The sequence below is a fragment of the Podarcis filfolensis genome (assembly GCF_964270895.1).
Source record: "Podarcis filfolensis genome assembly, chromosome: Z".
In the NCBI taxonomy this organism is placed as follows: Eukaryota; Metazoa; Chordata; class Lepidosauria; order Squamata; family Lacertidae; genus Podarcis; species Podarcis filfolensis.
The window spans coordinates 13694270-13713847 of NC_139617.1; the positions used below are offsets into that span (position 1 = coordinate 13694270).

The 19578-nt window shown below is 43.6% G+C and overlaps 1 protein-coding gene and 1 long non-coding RNA gene across 7 annotated transcripts in view; one reads left to right on the forward strand and one right to left on the reverse strand.

The window, feature by feature from the left end:
• Positions 1 to 19578, forward strand: part of PCDH11X (protocadherin 11 X-linked) — a 737057-nt gene that overhangs the window by 157437 nt on the left and 560042 nt on the right. For all 5 annotated transcript variants that reach the window (XR_014543680.1, XR_014543681.1, XM_083595815.1 and 2 more), the window contains 2 exons: positions 898 to 945; positions 11225 to 13711. Coding sequence is in view for 3 of the 5 variants with exons in the window: in XM_083595815.1 (XP_083451941.1) it covers positions 898 to 945; positions 11225 to 13711 (2535 nt within the window). In the remaining 2 variants the exon portion in view is untranslated. The remainder of the gene's footprint in view (positions 1 to 897; positions 946 to 11224; positions 13712 to 19578) is intronic.
• On the reverse strand, positions 1744 to 18869 carry LOC310754354. Of its 2 annotated transcripts, none has more exons than XR_014543741.1 (3): positions 18553 to 18869; positions 7996 to 8213; positions 1744 to 2509 (listed from the first exon to the last, which is right to left on the reverse strand). It is a non-coding gene; the product is annotated as an uncharacterized lncRNA (long non-coding RNA). The 2 variants fall into 2 exon arrangements; XR_014543742.1 differs by having other exon boundaries at positions 18610 to 18868.

A 19578-nucleotide genomic window follows, 5' to 3' on the forward strand; every position in this document is an offset into this window, starting at 1 on the left:
TCATTGGATATTATTACTGAATGAATGCATGGAATAAACAGATAAGGTCTGGATCTAAACGCCCTCACTCCCCCACAAAAAAATGTTTACATTCTCTCCATCGGTGGCAAAATCTAGGAAAGCATTTCACTTTGGGAGTAAAATTATCTGGCAGTTTCTTGGGGCAGAGTGGTCACCATTAGCAGCCCCCTGCCCCGCAATACTGCTGTTACAATTAGCAATGGTGGTAACAACATATCTGTGTTGGTGGCAGCCAGGTGAACATTTAGGGTCTTCCCACAGTGCCCTGGTTTTAGTGTAGTTCTGGAACACTGTTGTGGGGATGGCAGCAACATCAACCAATTGTGAAGAGTATTTGATGAATATTCAGTTGAATCCCCATCTTTTTTGGCCTGGTGAGAGGGAGTAAATTATTGAAGTCATTCACAGAAAAAAAATAGAAGACAAATTTATCAGAAAGTCTGAGAAATTTCAGCCCAACTCCAGCAGTCAGGGATTTATGTGTGAGATAACTAAGAAGAAATGTGCAGACTCATTGTCCCGACCGCAAAACAGTGATTCCATTGTGCACAAGAATGGGCATCTGAATTCAACCCTGCATGTATTTCTGCTTGAGTTTCTTTCTTCTTTTTCAGGATGTTGAGTATTGCTCTACCACCACAGGTGCAAATGCTCATTAAATTGAAGTGCTATATCCTACAGGAAGGTATTGCAAGCCCAGGCTTCTGCCTCAGCAAAGCTATATAGGAGTGATGGAAGAGTGATTTTGATTGTCAAGGTTAAGTGTTTGACTGTGAATCTATCTATCATCTATCTATCATCTATCTATCTATCTGTCTATCTAATGCATTGAAAAGCATTTAAAGAAAATTTCTCATTTTTGTGTTTACATGACAGCCTAAAACAGCTCCGAAAAGGACCTTTGGATCCATTACAAATGAACAGGTAAATATGTATAAAAGCCACAGGGGATTTCTTTCTTTTGGTTAAAACCCTTTTGTTGTTAATGTACCACATTGTCTCTGTGTAAGTATAATGGAGTTGCTAACCCTTTTCAATATTTTGCTAACCCTTTTTCAATATTTTGAATTTGAAATGGCGAATGTGGAAAACCTGATTTTAAAACAAGCCAAAACGTTTGTTTTAAATCCAAAAGGTACTGATATCTACAAGATATCTACAAGATATCTACAAGATATCAGTATGTGAATGTGTAACATCCTGTTTCAATGCTAGTTAAGCACTGAACAGTATTGAACAGTATTGTTTTGGGTTCAGCTGTACATCCAGCAGCTCATTATCAAATGCATGTATCTCACTAGGTATTACTTAACTATTGCATGGCTTGCAGCTTGTCTCCACTGGAAAGTGATGTGTGTCAGGGTTAATGTGAATATTATTGATAATAAGGAAGCTGTGACTAGGATGTGTCATCTGTGATGGTCCATCATTTGATGTAGCAGTAATTAGGGAGTGAGAAAACTGTTTCCAGTTTCAGCCTTGCTGGCAGTCAATCATAGGTCTTTTCAATCCCATTTTATGCAGATATCGTAAAAGAATGCATGAAAGACCCATGCTTAAGTTGTATGCATTTTATGAACACTTTTTAATCCAAAATCCATTGTTTTATACATACACTTCTATGCATTTCCTTATAAAATGCACATTTTTGTGTGTGCAGTACTGGCGTGGAAAAAAACTCCACCCACAAATGCTCATTTAATATTGAAAAGACTTGAAACGCATGTAAAAAGGAGAGTTTATTTGGCAGTGCATCATGAACTCTGGATAAGTGTGTAATTAGGGATTTGGGGGAAATTCAGTTCAGCCTGCATTCAAGGGCAAGCAATAATTTTCCAAAACAATTTGTGAACTGAAACACAGCCTTCTTTCAAAATTTGCACGTATCCACACTTTGCACTGAAGCTCTTTTGCTCGGTAATGTGTTCAGAAATGCATATGAAGGGCTAAACTGTTCATACCAATGCATATATAATGAAAACCAGATAAAAATGCATTAAATCAGGGGAAATTGCTTGGCAAAAAATGTGTATAGTAGGCAGAAATGCATGCAAAAAATGTATCCCTGAGGTTTTTTTCTTCTTACTTTAAATCACAAACTGATATAGATGCATAGTCACTCATCCATATGTGCAATGTGACTGGGAGTTGCATTTCAATCCACAGATATGTCTGGGAGCAGCTGGTTGGTCTCCTCCAAAAAGTGGACCAAACCTATTTCTCTACCTTCTCTAACATGCATGCTGTGGCATGGCTGAAGCAGAATTGCCTTGGATACAGCAGAGAGTTTACTCTAGGGCCACACTTAAACTCCATTCCTTAGGTGTTCCAGTTGGCCTTCACTCTGTCTGCATTCTGATGGCGCATCATTCTGTGTTTCCAGTATTTCCTTACTTGTTGATTGGTGTGTTTCATGTGATCTCTCACATGGTGCAAAAACTCCTTCTGGAAATCCAGTGGAATCTAACAGCAGTTTAACTTTCAATTCCTGTTAAATGTTTTCAGGAAAAAACACAGATGTTTTAACCCCATTAACTTGGAATTTTTCATCATGTTTCAGCTTGCTGTATGTCAGGAAAATTCCTGACATGTGCTGGTTTTCTGGTGTAAAAGTGGTGATGGGGGGAATTGGCAAAATGTCAGGGAAAACCCAGATGTATGGCAACATGATGGGAAAACTTAAAAAACACTATTGGGGGGGAGTAATTTGGGTCCTCCCCCCCTCAAAAGGTCAACAGATATGCAGGTGTCAGGAATTTTACTTTTTGAAATGGTTTCCCTAACCACCCATGTATCAAATTTTTGGTTGGTAACCTGGCATCCAGTCCTTTCCCCACCCCCGACACACACACACACACAATTTAGTGCAACATAGCAGTTCATTGATTGAAAAGCCATGATTCCATAACACAATAGGCACTGCAGAGCAAAAAGAAATCAAGACAGAAGTTCTTGCATTATAACTGGTAAAACTAATGTAATAAACATCACATTCAAATGCAGCCTCTGTCTTCTACCACTGTTTTAAAATGTCCAGTTTATTTATTCATATGCTGCTTGTCCACAGCAAACTGTGTCCAAAGCATCTCACAATAAACATTTAACCTATTATCAAAATACATATCATATCTTTTTGGGGGGGGACACAATTACTTACAAAACATATAAACAATTTGGTGAACATAGTACAGTGGACACTTGAGTTGCGAGCGTGATCCGTACGGGATGCACGTTCGCAACCTGCAAGCTTCGCAACCCATGTCTGTGCACGCACGGGTTGCAATTTGGCGCTTCTGCGCATGCGCAAAGTGTGCTTCTGTGCTTCTGTGCATGCACGACCGCCGAAACCCAGAAGTAACCTGTTCCGGTGCTTCCGGGTTTTGGCGGTCCATAACCCGAATAAACGCAACCTGAAGCATCTGTAACCCGAGGTATGACTGTATAAATTATGGGTGTCCCAGCCTTCCTATAGTTGAGGATTGAACCTCAGACCTTCTGCATGCTGTGCCTCTGACCTGTCACTGTTTCCCAGAGGAATGTTTAAACTTGTTGCGTGTTGAGGACCCCACAGCCACCCTCAAATAAAGACACAATTCACACAGAATTTTTGTTTAAGGTTTTTGGCATAAATTTTGGCCACAACTTTATTGATTACAGCATATGAGTGGTTGCTTAGGCATTGGTTCACAACTATCCAGTGGCGTAGCGTGGGTTGTCAGCACCCGGGGCAAGGCAAGTAATTTGCGCCCCCTAACCCATGGATTTGCGCCCCCTAACCCGTGAATTTGCGCCCCCTAACCCATGGATTTGCCCTAACCCCAGATGTTGCGCCCGGTGCGGCCCGCCCCCTCTGCACCCCCCACGCTACGCCACTGCAACTATCTCTTCCCACTTAGAGGTAGGAACAGAACTGACACCCGCAAACCTGCAAAAGTCAGTAAGGGAAAACATTTGGGGGGAGAGCGTAGAGCTGGGTGCCAGGCTCTCACCTCTCCGCAAATGCTCCCAGGGGCTCTTGCGTGGCCCAAGCCCCTTGACAGGGGTTTGGACAAGAGCATGGTGAGACCCTGGATTCCTTTAACGGAATACCCTTGCAGCAGCAGCAATGGGGAGGTCGGCACAGCCAACCATACCCCCTCCACCAACCAAATTAACCAATGCCTAACCACAACCTTACAAGTTGTGACGATTTGCTACGCAGTAGGCAAAAACCAAATGACACCAGCCAATCAGCCAAATGGACAAAATTCCTACCGGGCCCCTGCCCCAAAAGCAGACGACCCCATGACAGGCATAGCAAGGTCAATGCAAACAACCCTAAATATAGGGAGGATGGGTGGGTGATCCAATGTGCGCAGCGAAAAGAGGAAGCCCAACACTGCGCGCAGGGAATAAATAGCCCTTCAACAGTCACTCATAAAATTGCTACACCAAATTCTCCCCAATTTCTAAGGGGTACCCAATCAGATTTGTGGCCATCTATACCACCCTGCCCAGCAATAGAGGGATGTCTTGGTTGCCCCCACTGCAACACGTGCTCTCCATGATGGAGAACACACTTTCTCACATCATTTGAACTTGTGTGATTATTCACCGGTATCAGGTAAGCCGTCGTGAACAAAACCTGTTGCATCTTTTCATGCCTTCTGCTTAATACCTCATTTCCCCCTTCTTGTTTGTTTGTTAAGTTATGAAGAAAAGTTATTAGTGTGGATATCTGCTTTTTACTGTTCCTCTGCCCTGCCCATGGATGCTTACTTCCTTGATGCATATTTCTACAGACATTGAACTGAAACTATCCTTTCTCTGAAATCAGATGTTATGCATTGTAACTGGGGGAGGGGAAGGATGTCTCTCCCCCCCCCCCATTCATATGTGGTTGCTGAAGAAAAGCTAAACCGAGTATGTATTTGCATGAATTAAAAATCTGTGTGTTGTTGTTTCAGGAGCTAATGACAGAATAATCAGTGCACATCTGTCAACTTGTGTGCAAATAAAGAAGTGAAGGGATGCTCTTCTCACCATTTCTGTTGCTTTTTTCTGCCAATCGTTGCAAAAAAAAAAAAGGAGGAAAAGAAACGCAGCATATATAATTTTAGCTATTTTGCAACCAAAGAGAGAGAGAGAGAGAGAGAGAGAGAGAGAGAGAGAGAGAGAGAGAGAGAGAAGTTGGCTGCTGCCCTCAAGCCATTTACTGTTTCTTTTGAAATGACTGTGATTACTTCAGGGTAAAGAACCTAAAAAGATACCGCTTTAAATTCAGTGCAGGAAATACCCAGTAAAAATACACAGCAAATCAGAGCTTGGTTAAGCGTTTGTCTAAGACTAGTGTAGCATCAATATTGCCTATATAGTGCCATTAGTGTACTTCACATTCAAGTAAAAGTTAAGTCCCTGCCCTAAAGACTTTGCAAACTAAATTTCAGTTGCAGGGAAGATGACAAAAGGATCGGAAGCATTGATTGATCTGATCAAATGCAGTTACACATGCTTAGGTTTACATTTCCAGAGGGGTAGCCTTGTTAGTTTCTTGCATAAAAAAAAGAAAAGAAAGACAAAGAAGAAGCTTGGTTAAGCGTTAATAAGGCTATCATAATTCTTTGTACTTTTCATTCTGAAAGCTCCCCTGCAAATCATGTAGGGCTGTGGCTTTTCGGTAGAACATCTGCTTTCCAGACAGACAGACCCAGTCTCCATCCGCAGTGTCTCTGGGCAGCACTGGAGGACAAAAACTGTTGCCAGTTAGTTTACTGACTTAGATTGACCTATGGTCTGGCACAGTATAAAGGCAGATTCCAGTATTCACACACACACCCCTCTGCTATTCAGGATGGTATTTAATGCATCCGACGAAGTGGACTATAGTTTATACAATAACCATGTTATTCTCTAAGGTGCCCCAAGACTCTTCAACACATTGAAGTTTAGCTTCTCTTGGGGGTTAGGACTAACAGTTTAAATCTATATGATGAATGCAGAGACATAATAGGGGCTCTTTATAGGGATCTGCTCATATATGGAAGCTTGTCTGGTGGATTGATTGATCATTACCACAACCTCCTTGTGGAAGAAGAGTCCATTTCTGTGTGGTGACAGAGAGTTTCAGCATTGATATACACTCCACACACACTGGACCAGTTATTGGGTTTAAGGCATGCACCTTAAAAAAGAAAGGAAAAAAAAAACACCTTTAAGATTTAGGGCTGTCTCTAGTACATGGGAAGGTTTCTGGATCTCCAGGGATGGGAGAATGACTGCATCCATTTTTAATGGAGTCCCTGAGGTCAGAGGCAGCATAAGAATTTTTTTTGTTTGGCAAGCCCTGCCTTTTCTAAGTAAATATGACTCTCCCTACCATACCCATTGGGTGCTTGAGAGGCTCCTGAAGTCCAGCATTCTGGCGGCCAGTGTTAGTAGATAAATTAGGGGTTTGGAAGGATCAATGCATTATTCAGTACTGATTGCTCCCAGTGTTTCCATTTGCACTGTTCACATGCTGCAATTTGCAAAACAGCTAGTAGGAACCTCTGTGGAATGGACACAATCTGTGCCAAATCTGCACAGCCCAAGACCTGGGTTATAAGCCCAGGGCTTTTTATTGTTTAGCCTTGGGACCTGTTTTCTGAATGTCAGTTAGTTATTCCATGCAAAAGTCAAATGATGGTAAAGTAAGAGACACTAAGCATGTGCAGAGTGATCTTGCCTTACCAAAAAACAGGAGCAATGTGACCCATTTCAATGCTTGAGGCAGAATGGGAAATGCTGTCATCCCCTGCTGCCGCCACCTCAGCCACTTACGCTGACTGCCCCACTGCCTCTGTCACCAGCATCAGTGCCAATTTCCAGGGAGTTCTTGCAGATTTTCATGTTCTTTTGGTGAGATCTCACCAGAAATTAGTCCTGGCACCTCTGCTGCCAGTGAGGTGGGCTTAAGGTGGTGGCTTCACCCATCCTAATGACTGGTCCATCCCTGCCAATAAACGTTGAGCCTAGAGCTAAGGACTTCCAGGAGAAAATACAACATTTTTGAACCATGAGGCATAAGCTGGCTTTGAGTCTCTCTTGCTCTACTTGCAACAGAACAGAATTGCCGCAAAACAGAGGCATTTACTGTTTACATTTGCATTGCAAACTGCTTTAAGCATCGCAAGCGAAAGTGCCCTATGAATTTTCAGGCTAGGATGAAGCCTGGCCAGCACCTCTGAAGAGAGGGCCATTGCCAGGTTGGGCCAGGAAAGACTCCTGCTTGAAAACCAGGGCAGCTGCTGCCAGCCAGTGTAGGCAGTACTGAGCTAGATGGGTCAATGATCTGACTTAGTACAAGGCAGCTTCCCGTGTTCATAAGTGCTTGACGTCTCTGACTGAAGGCATCTATCCCAACAAGTGCTGATAATTTTGAAAAGCAAATGGGAAATTGGACGTCCCTTGTTTTCTGGTGCCTATTTTCACCTCCACCCTCAGTGCTTCTGCATTATCACTCCTTTCCTCGCTTCTGGTGAAGTAGAGTTGGCGCCGTTCCCTTTGGAGCCTGTCAGCACCATTTTCCATCACTCAGAGAGATTGCTATTGATGAATGCTAATCACTTCTTCCTCCTCAGGGGATGTGTTGGCTGTTTCTTTCTCTTCTCTTCCCTCCCCACACTTTCCTTTAAAGGGAAAAAAAAAAAACATTTCCAGGCTTGGGTGCCCAGAGAGACACCATCTAGTACGAATCAAATTCTATTCTCCCACCAGCAGTATCGAAACATCGTTCCTGCATGCCCTATTCAGTGTGAGATATGTTTGTAGAGTCTGTCTCCATGCCCACGCATCTGTTTTGCTGTAACAAGGGCATGCCGTGTTCAACAAAACCTATTTCAGGATCCTTATTATTCAGTGTGTAAATGTAATGGTTGCATTATTTTTAACACTTGGAATCTAATTTTCACTGCAGCCATGGAATGCACTATGATAAAAAGAGAAATACTGAATTACCTTGATCTCAATTTGTTTCTCATAATCTGGTGTGATTCAGTTGTAACTTGGCTATTTCTGATTCATACAATAAATTACAGAGCTGGTACTTAAGTTTTGCATGGGATGAATCTCAGCCATTGCATTATTTCTCTTTCTACTTGACAAAGGGTAGCACAGATCAGATTTGCTGTGGTCTGTTCATTCTTATTGTGACAAGTCACAAAGGAGGCAGGTACCTGATGGGAAGAAGAAGAAAAATCCAGGTGAGGGAACTGTGCAAAGTGCAAAACTAGCGGTTGTATGGTACGTGCGATTAACAGTGTGCAAAGCAACTGTGATGCTGTCATAGCTGCATTGCAACAGTAGCACTTTGTGACTCAGGCCAGCTGACCCAACAGGACCCTCACATTCACCTATCCATAAGGTCTGTTGACTTACAGAATATCATGTGGGTAGGCTCTGAATGTGGTCAAGCGAAAGACAAGTTAAGGTATATAAAAAATGGGAACAAAATTCCTATGAAACATGTCTTGTGCCAGGGAGAAATTCAAATGTTGGTTGCTGATCTTTTGTCTCTTTAATGGTGTGGGAAAAAACTCTTTTAAGACACTTGCAGGTGGTAGTTGCACCCCAGATATGGGGGAAAGTGTTTTAATGGATAATATTTTCTTCTATTCTTGGGGTGTCCTTTGGTTGAAATGCATTGGGATGACATAATAGCTGAAATCAACCTGATAATTTAGTATCCAGTTGTGAAAGGTCTACAACTCTGTCTTCTTTCTTTGTTTTGTGGAGAAAATGGGGTTGCTCACTAACCACCTAATGCAATACATGCTGGTGGCAGCATACCTTGTAATTCCGCAGCACTGGAAAGAAGCAGTTGGTTTAACCATTACTTTTATTATTATTTATTAAATTTCTATACCGCCGAACTCTGGTAGGAAAAATAGATATCTTGAGCCTTGGTATTATGGCGAATTTAACCTGTTGAGAACTTCAAGAAACCATAAAGCCATGTGTTTATTTGATAAAACTTGGCAAGAATTTATTTCCTTTATTAACAAAAATGATGCAGAGCCGGAATAATACGCCTGCTTTTGAACCTCACAAATATCCACTGGAGAAACCCGTCATCTGCAATTTAACCAGGACAAACAAGAATTACCTTTATCTGCAATAAAATAAGACAGGGCGGTATTATTTTTAGTTTAATTATTAAGCTACTTCTTTGTACTCCACAATGTACCTGTTTACCTATGTATCCCTTTGTCATTATATGCAGATGGTTTTATTGCATTCTCCGCCTTACTGTTTTGCTTCATATTTGTGTTGTTTATATATATGTATGTATGTATATATATATATCTGGATGCTGAGCTTATGCAGACCATAAGCCAGATGTCAATGCAGTAATTATGGGGTTCCCATTCTGAGGGTGGGGGTTTGTTTTGTTGTTGTTTTGTTTTTTGCTGCACAGCTGTCAAATGAAAGCGTGGTGCTTTTAGGTAAGAAGCCTTCATGAGCAAACATCATGGGTATCTGTAGTTAGCACATTAACTGACCTGGTAAATCACCTTAAATTAGGGGATAATGTGTTTTCTAATGTGGCACAGCTTTTCTTCCACCATGTCAGAGGACTACAATGCCCTGTCCAGCAACGAAAGAAAATAAATTCCTCTTTTATAATTTCTGTTCACCTGCTACAATACTTAGATCTGTGCTACACTCTATGCTGCATCATGAGCAATCAGGAATTTACTGCAGTAAACATTTAAGCTGTGAACAGAAGAAACACTTCTCCAAATACTGAGGGGCAAGTGGTAGAAATGCACAAGGAAGGTACATTGTTCTGTATTTAACTAAATATTCTTATAGACAAAAGATATTACCCCCAAATGTTTTAGAGCCAGGTTTCCTTCTTGACTTTGATTGATGCAGCCCTGTTGGCCAATTACAACTTAAAAGAGGGAATGTGACACAATTCAGGATTTTCCAGATCAGGTATCTTCAGCCTTTTTAGACCCATGACCTAGTTTTAACACAAGCATGTATTTGCGGATTCATTTCTTAGATCTTTCGCTCTATATTTGCATGGTGGTAGTGCTCTTGTTAGGTACCTTAGATCAGGCTGTGACCCGCTAGATGTAGACCACTGGTCTAGATCAGCCCTCCCCAACCTGGTGGGTTACAGTCATCCCTGACTGTTGGCCATACCAACATAGGCTGATGGGAATTGTCCAAAACATCTGCAGGGCACCAGGTTGAGTGAGGCTGGTCTAGATTATGTGCACAATCTCTTATTGCATAAATATTTCTTAGCCCATGCATTCTGTTGGCTGTTTACCATTAACTATGATACTGATGTTGTTGTTGATGATGATGATGTTCCTCAGTCACTGTCAACAAACCAGATTGCCAGTCTCTGCAAACTTTCAACATCAGAAATGCCACGATGAATGTCAGGCTATTAAGCATGTTGGAAGGTGGAGATTCTTTTGAACTTTATTCTCTGTTGAATCACCATGCCAGTTCAAAGCAGGGTGATCACACAACCTCAGGCCCACTTGTGACTCATGACTGAATACACATTCATCATGTAAGCAGTTTGTCTGATGGGATAATCATGGATACCTAAACCCAATAGCCAGTCACTTGTTTAACTCAACATGGCATAAAAGTGTTGTTGTGCTTTATAGCAAACCCTAACCAGATTTTCTTCATAGGATTTCAGTGATTTTTTTACTCAGAAGTCAATATATTGAGTTGGTAAGGCTCATTTGACATCAAGACAAAACTGAGCCTTCATTGTTATTGGCCCTCTCTTGGAGAATGCTCTTACAACTAAGATTCAGCAAGCACCTGCTATTCTAAACATTTGCTGAAAACTTTTCTTTGCTGTGGAGTTATGCAAATGATTAAGAGAAGCATTTTTGCAATACTCAGCTGGTAATCTATTTTATTTCTTGTGTGATTCTGATTGTATTATAATTGATGTCAACAACTCTGATTTTTTTTACATGAAATTGTGGTATACACATATTTTATAAATAAATAAATATATGTTTAGAATTGCACTGTTCACTTGTTGACATAGCAAAGCATCAAAGTATTTCACATTAATTCCAACTTAAAGGACTAGAAGAGCCATAAACTGATGGATGCACATTAATATTGTTCAGGTATGTCCAACTAATAGCAGATCTATGTAATAATGTACCCCTCTGTATCTTTTTTTCCTGGCTTCTAGGGTCAAAATGTATTTGGACTTGATATAATTGAGACGCCGGAGGGGGACAAGTGGCCCCAGTTGATAGTACAGCAGGTCCTTGACAGGGAGCAGAAGGATACCTATGTGATGAAAATTAAAGTGGAAGATGGCGGCAACCCTCCACGATCCAGCACTGCTATTCTCCAAGTAACAGTCACTGATGTGAATGACAACCGCCCAGTGTTCAAGGAGAATGATATTGAAGTCAGTGTTCCTGAAAGTGCCCCTGTAGGCACCTCGGTCTCTCAGCTTCATGCTACTGATGCCGATCTGGGCTCAAATGCCCAGATCCACTTCTATTTTAGCAGCCAAATCACCACCTTGGCCAAAAGGCTGTTTGCCATTGATAACACCACAGGTCTCATCACCATCAAGGAACCACTGGACCGGGAGGAATCTCCAGTACACAAGTTAACAGTCTTAGCAAGCGATGGCAGTTCAACACCTTCAAGAGCAACAGTGACCGTGAATGTCACAGACATTAATGATAACATCCCATCAATAGACACGAGGTACATTATCAACCCGGTGAATGGGACTGTGCTTTTGTCAGAGAAAGCACCACTCAATACTAAAATTGCCCTGATTACTGTAATGGATAAGGATTCTGAGCTTAACGGCAAAGTTACCTGCTACACTGACCACGATGTGCCATTCAGGTTAAAGCCTGTGTTTGATAATCAGTTTCTGCTGGAGACAGCCACATTCCTCGACTACGAGGCCACCCGGGAATATGCCATTAAAATAGTGGCTTCTGATTCAGGGAAACCACCTTTGAACCAGTCTGCAATGTTGCTCATCAAAATCAAGGATGAGAATGACAATGCACCCGTGTTCACGCAGCCCGTCATTGGACTGTCTATCCCTGAGAATAATGCTCCTGGCACCCAGCTGACCAAGATTAGTGCTACAGATGCAGATAGTGGGCGCAATGCTGAAATCAGCTACATGCTGGGCTTAGACGCACCACCCATCTTCAACCTGGACCGCCGTACAGGCATTCTGACAGCAGTGAGAAAGCTGGACAGGGAAAAACAGGACAGATACTCATTCACTGTGCTGGCGAAAGATAATGGGATGCCACCCTTACAGACCAATGCTACTGTGACAGTTTCAGTCTTGGACCAGAACGACAACAGCCCTGCCTTCACCCATAACGAGTATAATTTCTATGTACCAGAAAACCTACCCATGTATGGCACTGTTGGGCTGATCACTGTGACAGACGCAGACTCCGGAGAGAACGCAGCCGTGACCTTGTCTATATTGAATGGCAAAGATAATTTCATTATTGATCCCCTCACTGGAGTCATACGGCCTAATATTACCTTTGACAGGGAGCAGCAAGGTTCTTATACCTTTCAGGTGAAGGCTGTGGATGGAGGGAGGCTGCAACGCTCATCAACTGCCAAGGTGACCATCAATGTGGTTGATGTGAATGACAACAGGCCTGTTTTTGTCATGCCTTCATCTAACTACTCGTATGACTTGGTTCCAATAACCACCAGCCCGGGCTCTGTAGTCACAAAGGTGTTTGCCATTGACAATGATACAGGGATGAATGCAGAGCTTCGCTATAGCATTATTGGTGGGAATTCACGGGGATTGTTTATGATTGACCAGTTAACAGGCAATGTTACTTTGAAAGAGAAGGTCATATCGGCAGATCATGGGTTACACAGGCTGGTTATCAAAGTCAATGATTTAGGACAGCCTGAGTCACTATATACTATAGCACTGGTGCATTTATTTGTGAATGAAACTGTCACCAATGGATCCTATGTCCAAGAGTTAGTGCGCCGAAACATGGAAACTCCAGTTGGCCAAAACGTTGGGGATGGTGAGATAACTCCACAGACGAACGACTATGTCAAGATCATAATTGCTATCATTGCAGGTACCATGACAGTAATACTGGTCATCTTTGTGACTGCCCTGGTGCGATGCCGTCAAACACCCAGGCACAAGGTTGTCCAGAAAAGCAAGCAGAGTGGTGAGTGGGTTTCTCCAAACCAAGAAAATCGTCAGATCAAGAAGAAGAAGAAGAAGAAGAAGCGCTCTCCCAAAAGCCTTCTTCTCAACTTTGTGACCATCGAAGAATCTAAGCCTGATGATCCTGGCCATGAACATATCAATGGCACTCTGGACATTCCCGTGGAGCTGGAAGAACAGACTATGGGAAAATATAACTGGGCCACCACACCAACAACCTTTAAGCCTGACAGCCCAGATTTAGCAAAGCACTACAAGTCTGCCTCGCCACAGCCCACTTTCCAAATAAAACCCGAGACTCCAGTGCCACCGAAGAAGCACCATGTCATTCAGGAACTGCCTCTGGATAACACCTTCGTGGTGGGCTGCGATTCACTCTCTAAGTGCTCCTCCAGCAGCTCAGACCCTTACAGCGTCTCTGAATGCAGCTGTCAAGGAGGTTTCAAGACTCCAGGCTCCATCCACAACAGACAGGTAATGCCAAGTTGCTCACTTGCACCTTTCTCTCTGCTTCTCTCCTTTCCTTTTGCTTTATCTTTTTCTTCCTTTTTATTTCGCTGTGCCTTTTAAATCTTTATATATAAATATATAAACCTTAAGCATTCATGCTTGGCTGAAGCACTGAGAAGTAAACAGTTTGTGATCCATCAATACTAAATGGAAGAAAATGAGAATGAAGTGACTCTTGGCTATCAGGAAATTTTGATTGCTGAATGAGCATATTTAGAAGGTAATTCCCGTCTGCAGATGGCAGTGTGGCACTTCTCGCTTTGCATAGAGGATAGCAGTAGCTTAGATCTGCAGAACAAAAGAGAGGTTACGGGCCTGTCCTCGCTAGCCTCGTTTGCTTGGGAATCTAAGCAATCTAGGCCAGGTGGAAAGCAATAAAGCTTTGCAGGATCTGATAAGTGGTTCTTAATGTTAATGGAGTCTGGAATTGCAGACTTCTTTGGTTGGAGCCGTACCTCAAGGTCTCTCAGCAAAAAAAGAAGAAGAAAGCAGGCTGCCCCCCTCAACTCCCCTTAATGGACTGAGTGCCTTTTTCCAGGCTAGGAATATACACTGCTGTCTTGGTTCCTAAAAGCTGGGCACCTGACACAACTGACAGCATGAAACAGCCCTGAAGTTAAAGGGGGAGGAAAAGATAATATCAGAGGCATTACAAATGCTGCCCAGCTTTTACAGACACTACACTGTAAATTTAGTCTCCCATGTCACTGGCTAAAGCGCAGTCCAGGCTTATGTGTTAGAAGGGGTTGGGCAGAGTGCAACTACACAGTGTTTAGCTTTTTAAGTTGATAAAGAGAATGCAGGAGAAGCACACCTCTAAATGGTGATTCTAAAAAGCTGCATTGTTTCCATTAAAAGTAATAATAATTTAAAACTTCAGTATTAGCAGTAATACTAGCAGCATACGCTGGGATGGACTTTGGTCTTTGGAATTTCAGCACGCTCCCCCACCTCTCACCTTCTGTTCTGCACAATCGTACTTGCAATGCCTGCAGCTCATTGCCCAGTGCAACGTTGCCCTAAATCTACCTCTGGATATGCTTACTGTTGCAGTGAGTGCTTGTCTGGCTTTCAAGGAGCTGATCAAACAAAAAGACTCTCTTAAAAAAGAAGTGTTGCAGCAGCAAAGGTGTGCTGCCCATTTCCCTCCATTGACCATTACTTCGGTTGTGTTGTAATGACTTGTCTCAGTTGAGAATGGGGTCTTTGAATTTCATTTGCTTCTTCTTGGGCAATTGACAATGTAGTTAAGGGGGAAGGAACTTAAAACACCCGCCTCCCTAAAACTTTTCTACACCTTTTTATGGGTGTTGATTGAAGGAAGGCCTCATCTTTTTCTCATGCCTAAAACACAGCTTCAGCAGTAGTTACAATTTCTGTGATATAAGACACAGAGAGATGCTTAGTGAACTGTTATTTTAAGTCGAATTTCTTTCTTAAAAAAAAATGCTCAGCGTCTGTGAATGGAAATATTTTTGAGTGCTGTCCTGCTGACTCAGGTTGGTTATATTTAATCACTAAAGGAAACTTTGGGCTTATTCAAATCAGAGTGAGATTCAATCACGGCTCAGAAAATATATGAAGGGAATGTGAATATTGGACGGTTTCCAAACAGAACAAGTGGCACATGCAATGAAATGATGTGAAATGTAGGAAGCTGCCTTATGCAGAGTCAGACCAGTGGTCCATCTAGGTCAGTATAATCCACAGGAATTTCAGGCAGGGAAGACTTCAGCCCTACCTGGACATACTGGGGATTAGACCTGGGTGTATCTTCATGCAAAGCAGATGCTCTACCATCTAGCTATGGACCTTCTGCAAACTTCTCCTGATCCCAAGAGGAGTTATGTTGTTTTAGGCACTAGGCATTCTGGAACAAGAGCCCAGTAGTGATGTTCAGATCTCACTTGGGTTGGTGCAGGGCTCAGGAAGGAGAAAGGAATGACTTCTCACACCATCTGTCCTGAGGTTTCTCGAAGCTATGCTGAATGACCAGGGAGTTAATCTTAGGGAAGTCCTATTGCCTGTGACCATGGAGAGTTGCTGCTTCCCCAACTGAGTGCCCTATGAGTGCTATTGCTCCAGCACCCATAATTCCTAATTCTTGGCCATGCTGGCTGGGGCTGGTGGAAGCTGGAGCACAAAATGTCTGGGTGTAACCAGGTTGGAAGAAGGTGATTTAAATGATTGAACCTAGAGATTATTAGAATTTCCTCTTCCTCTATCCCTTCCACTCCCTAAGCTATTAAAAGTAAACTTGACATTCTACTTTTAAGACATTACTAACAATTGCAACTATTGTATGACAAATGTGGGAAACAGAAACAAAGGTTATATTCAGCCCTGGAATCATTTCCCTTAATCCAGATATATAGATTAAAGGCCTGGGTGCAGCAAGGCTGCTATTGGGTGGGGGCTAACCAGGGAGGAGGGAAGAAGAAGAAGAAGAAGAAGAAAAAGAAGAAGAAGAAGAAGAAGAAGAAGAAGAAGAAGAAGAAGAAGAAGGTGGTGGTGGTGGTTTTGGAGTAGGCATTGGTGTGTATCTGGAATCACCCAGCATAACTGCTGTTTGATTCTCAATCAGAGTTAATCTCAGTTTAAGGATCACCCTGTGACGTACATCAAAGCAGGGTGTCTTCTGAGATCACCATTTGGGGAGAGTATCCTGGGAAATCAATCGCTGCCTGGGCATCAGGATCAAAGCACCTCCCTTTGGCCCTTTAATGAAGTACCCGCATCCAATGGAGCGTGAGGTGAGAGTCTTGCTCACCTCCCAGCTCCACCCACCTTGACTAGGGATACAACCAAATGCCTTACCCACCCATGTTGTGACAATTGCTGCAAAGAAGGCAAAATCTCTCAAATGGTACAATTTGCCTGGAGGATGAATTCCTCCCTGGCCCCAAATGTGGTGACCCAATGCTTCCATAGCAAGGTCCTAATTGCTTTCTGCTCACTAATGCTCAAACAGAACCATGGCATGACATGAAGGAAGGGAGGGTGGGGAAGTTAACCACCAACTAGACCCAGGGCAGGAGGTGCATTCTGGCTTTACCCAGGTTTACTCTGAACCCTTGCGCCTCTTGGGCCTCCTGTGATTGCCTGGATGGAAGACTGGAAGCCTGTGTGACCATTGGGGAAGAAATGTTGTCCCCCACTCAAATGCACAGGAAACCAGCACTCACCCCCCCCCCCGCCCCTAGTGCAACCGTGGTCCATAGGAGGCTGCAGTCGCTGCACACTGGGGGTAAGTGGTCCTTAGTCAGATCCAACTCAACCATTAAGACTGAGCATAGTAGCAGTATAGAAAAGGGATTCACGGCATTTGGGCTGTAATGAATGAATACAGGGCTGAAGAGAAAAATATACTTTCTTACTTCCCTGCCTTCTCATCCAAATGTGTGTTAACCTCCACTGGTTATCAGTTTCAGGATTATTTTATTAGGAGGACCTGCTCCCTGCTTGGGAGGGTTTTTTTGTCTGACCTGGGAGGGCAGGACCCAGACTTACTCCAGCTACAAAAAGCTGAAACAGACTCTTGGGTTGGGGCAGTGTCTAAGGGGGTCCTCTTGGGGACTCTGTTACTGGCTTTACTACCCCAACTGTTTAAAATGTTTTACATTGTTTCTAAATGGCTTTGATCTGTGGGTTTTAAATTTTGGGTTTGTTTATGTTTTAAATAAAAGGATGTAGGATGTGTTTAGGAAGAGAGGAGCAGGAGAAAGCTGGGGGGGTGGGGAATCACAGTGGTCCAGAGCAGGAGGAGATACTGGTGGAAGGAGGGGAAAGCTGTGTAAGGGACACATGGCACAGGCAGTTGGTGCCTGCTGTGTGCCAGCCCCTCCTCCAACTTGTGGTTGTGCTATCAGCCAGTCCTCCCTTCTACAGCTGCTTTTGCTGAATGCCAGGGCTGAGGAAGACCTCTCTGACCTGATTATGGACAAGGAGGCAGATTCAGCCTGTATAACTGAGACCTGGGTGAGTGAGGATGCTAGAGGTGGCCTCACCTGGTTCTGCCCAGCTCGGTACTTGGTGCAGCATCAGGGCAGTCTTGAGGGTCAGTGTCACAGGAGTGTGCCAGCAGTAAATCACACCATTCACAATTGGTGTTAACTCTTTATTAGCAAAAACACAATCTCCACATACTTTGTCGAGTTTCAGGCTTAATGAGCAGAGCAACTCATCCCTGGTAGGTCTGGCCCCATGAATCAGTTGCCAAGACTGAAAGTCCCCACCTCTTCAAGCCATCAAAGTCCCTGACACCCAGAGCCTTTTTCAAGCAATTGGAGACTACACCTGCATACAACCAGCTTCTCATCCATGCCTCTTCTCATTCTGGGAGACCAGAGGGGAGAGGGGCTTGTAACAGGACGAGGGTGATAAACTAATGACTCTTTCCCAGCCAGACTCATCTCTGTCTCTTGGCTTCCTTTTTCCCCTGCTTCAACTTCTGCCTCTGATTCCTGACTGCTCTCTGCCACGGACTCTCCCAGCTCACTAAGCCCTGTTACCACTTCACCTTCTGACACCTCCTCATCCGAATCTTCTCCCTCTTTTCCCTTTGACCACTCATCATTGTCCCACCATCACTCTCTAGACTCTGAGCCTTCTTCCCTTGGTGGTTCCCCAGCTGGTTCCTCCCACCATTCCTCTGTGGCCAACCAATCCATGACAGTTGGAGAGAGGGAGTTTCTTTGGTTTATAGAGATTCTCCCTCTCTCCAGGCTCTCTGTCCAGCTGTGGGACAGAGTTCCTGGCACTGGGCAACTGGGACAAATTAGGGATTCTGCTGATTTGTCACTCACTCCGCTCCTCAGCAGTCTCCCTGCATGAGTTGACAGAGATGGTCTCAGAGGCAGTACCTTGGTTGTTGAACACCTTGGAACTCGAACGTTTTGGCTCATGAACGCCACAAACACAGAAGTGATTGTTATGGTTTGCAAACGTTCTTTTGGAACCTGAACATCCGATGAGGCTTTTGTGGCTTCTGATTGGCTTCAGGAGCTTCCTGCAGCCAATCAGAAGCCACGATTTGGTTTTTGAATGTTTTGGAAGTCGAACGGACTTTCAGAATGGATTTCGTTCAACTTCCAATGTACGACTGTATTGAGGACTCAAAGACTGCTGCTTCTGGGGGACTTCAACATCCATGCCAATGTGACTGGTGTTGGGGTGGCTCAGGTCTTTGGGCTGCCATGATGACTATGGGCTGTCCCAACATGTCAGTGGCCCAATGCATATGACAGGCCATACTATGGAGCTTGTTGTCTCAGTTGCACGGGAAGTGTGTGATTTGCAAATATTGACACCAGTCCCTTTGTCTTGTCAGATCACTTGTTCTTGAGATTTAGGCTTTCAGCACCTTTTCCCCTCTGGAAGGGCAGGGGACATATGAGGACAGTCTGTCCTTAGAGACTGATGGATCCAATGGGTTTCCAAATGTCTCTGGGGGATTTCCTGCCTGATATGACTGACACTCCTACCAAAGCCCTCTCTTACCTCTGGAACACCTGAGTGGCCCAGGTCATTGACATGAACACCCCAATCACCCTCTCCCATGGGGGGGGGGGCTTGTGTTATACCCCAGAGCTTAGAACAAGGAAATGAGCTGGGAGATGGCTTGAATGTGAGTGGAGGAAAGATCTGGTGGAATGCAAATGAACAATGATGAGGGCTCTTTATAAAGCCTACCTAACGGCAGTTAAGGCAGCATGGAAGGCATACTTTGCTGCCTCCATTGCATCCTCACTCTGCCATCTGGCAGAGCTGTTCTGGGTAGTGCAGTGTCGTTTACATTCTGGCCTGAAGGAGGTGGTGGGATCAATGGTAGC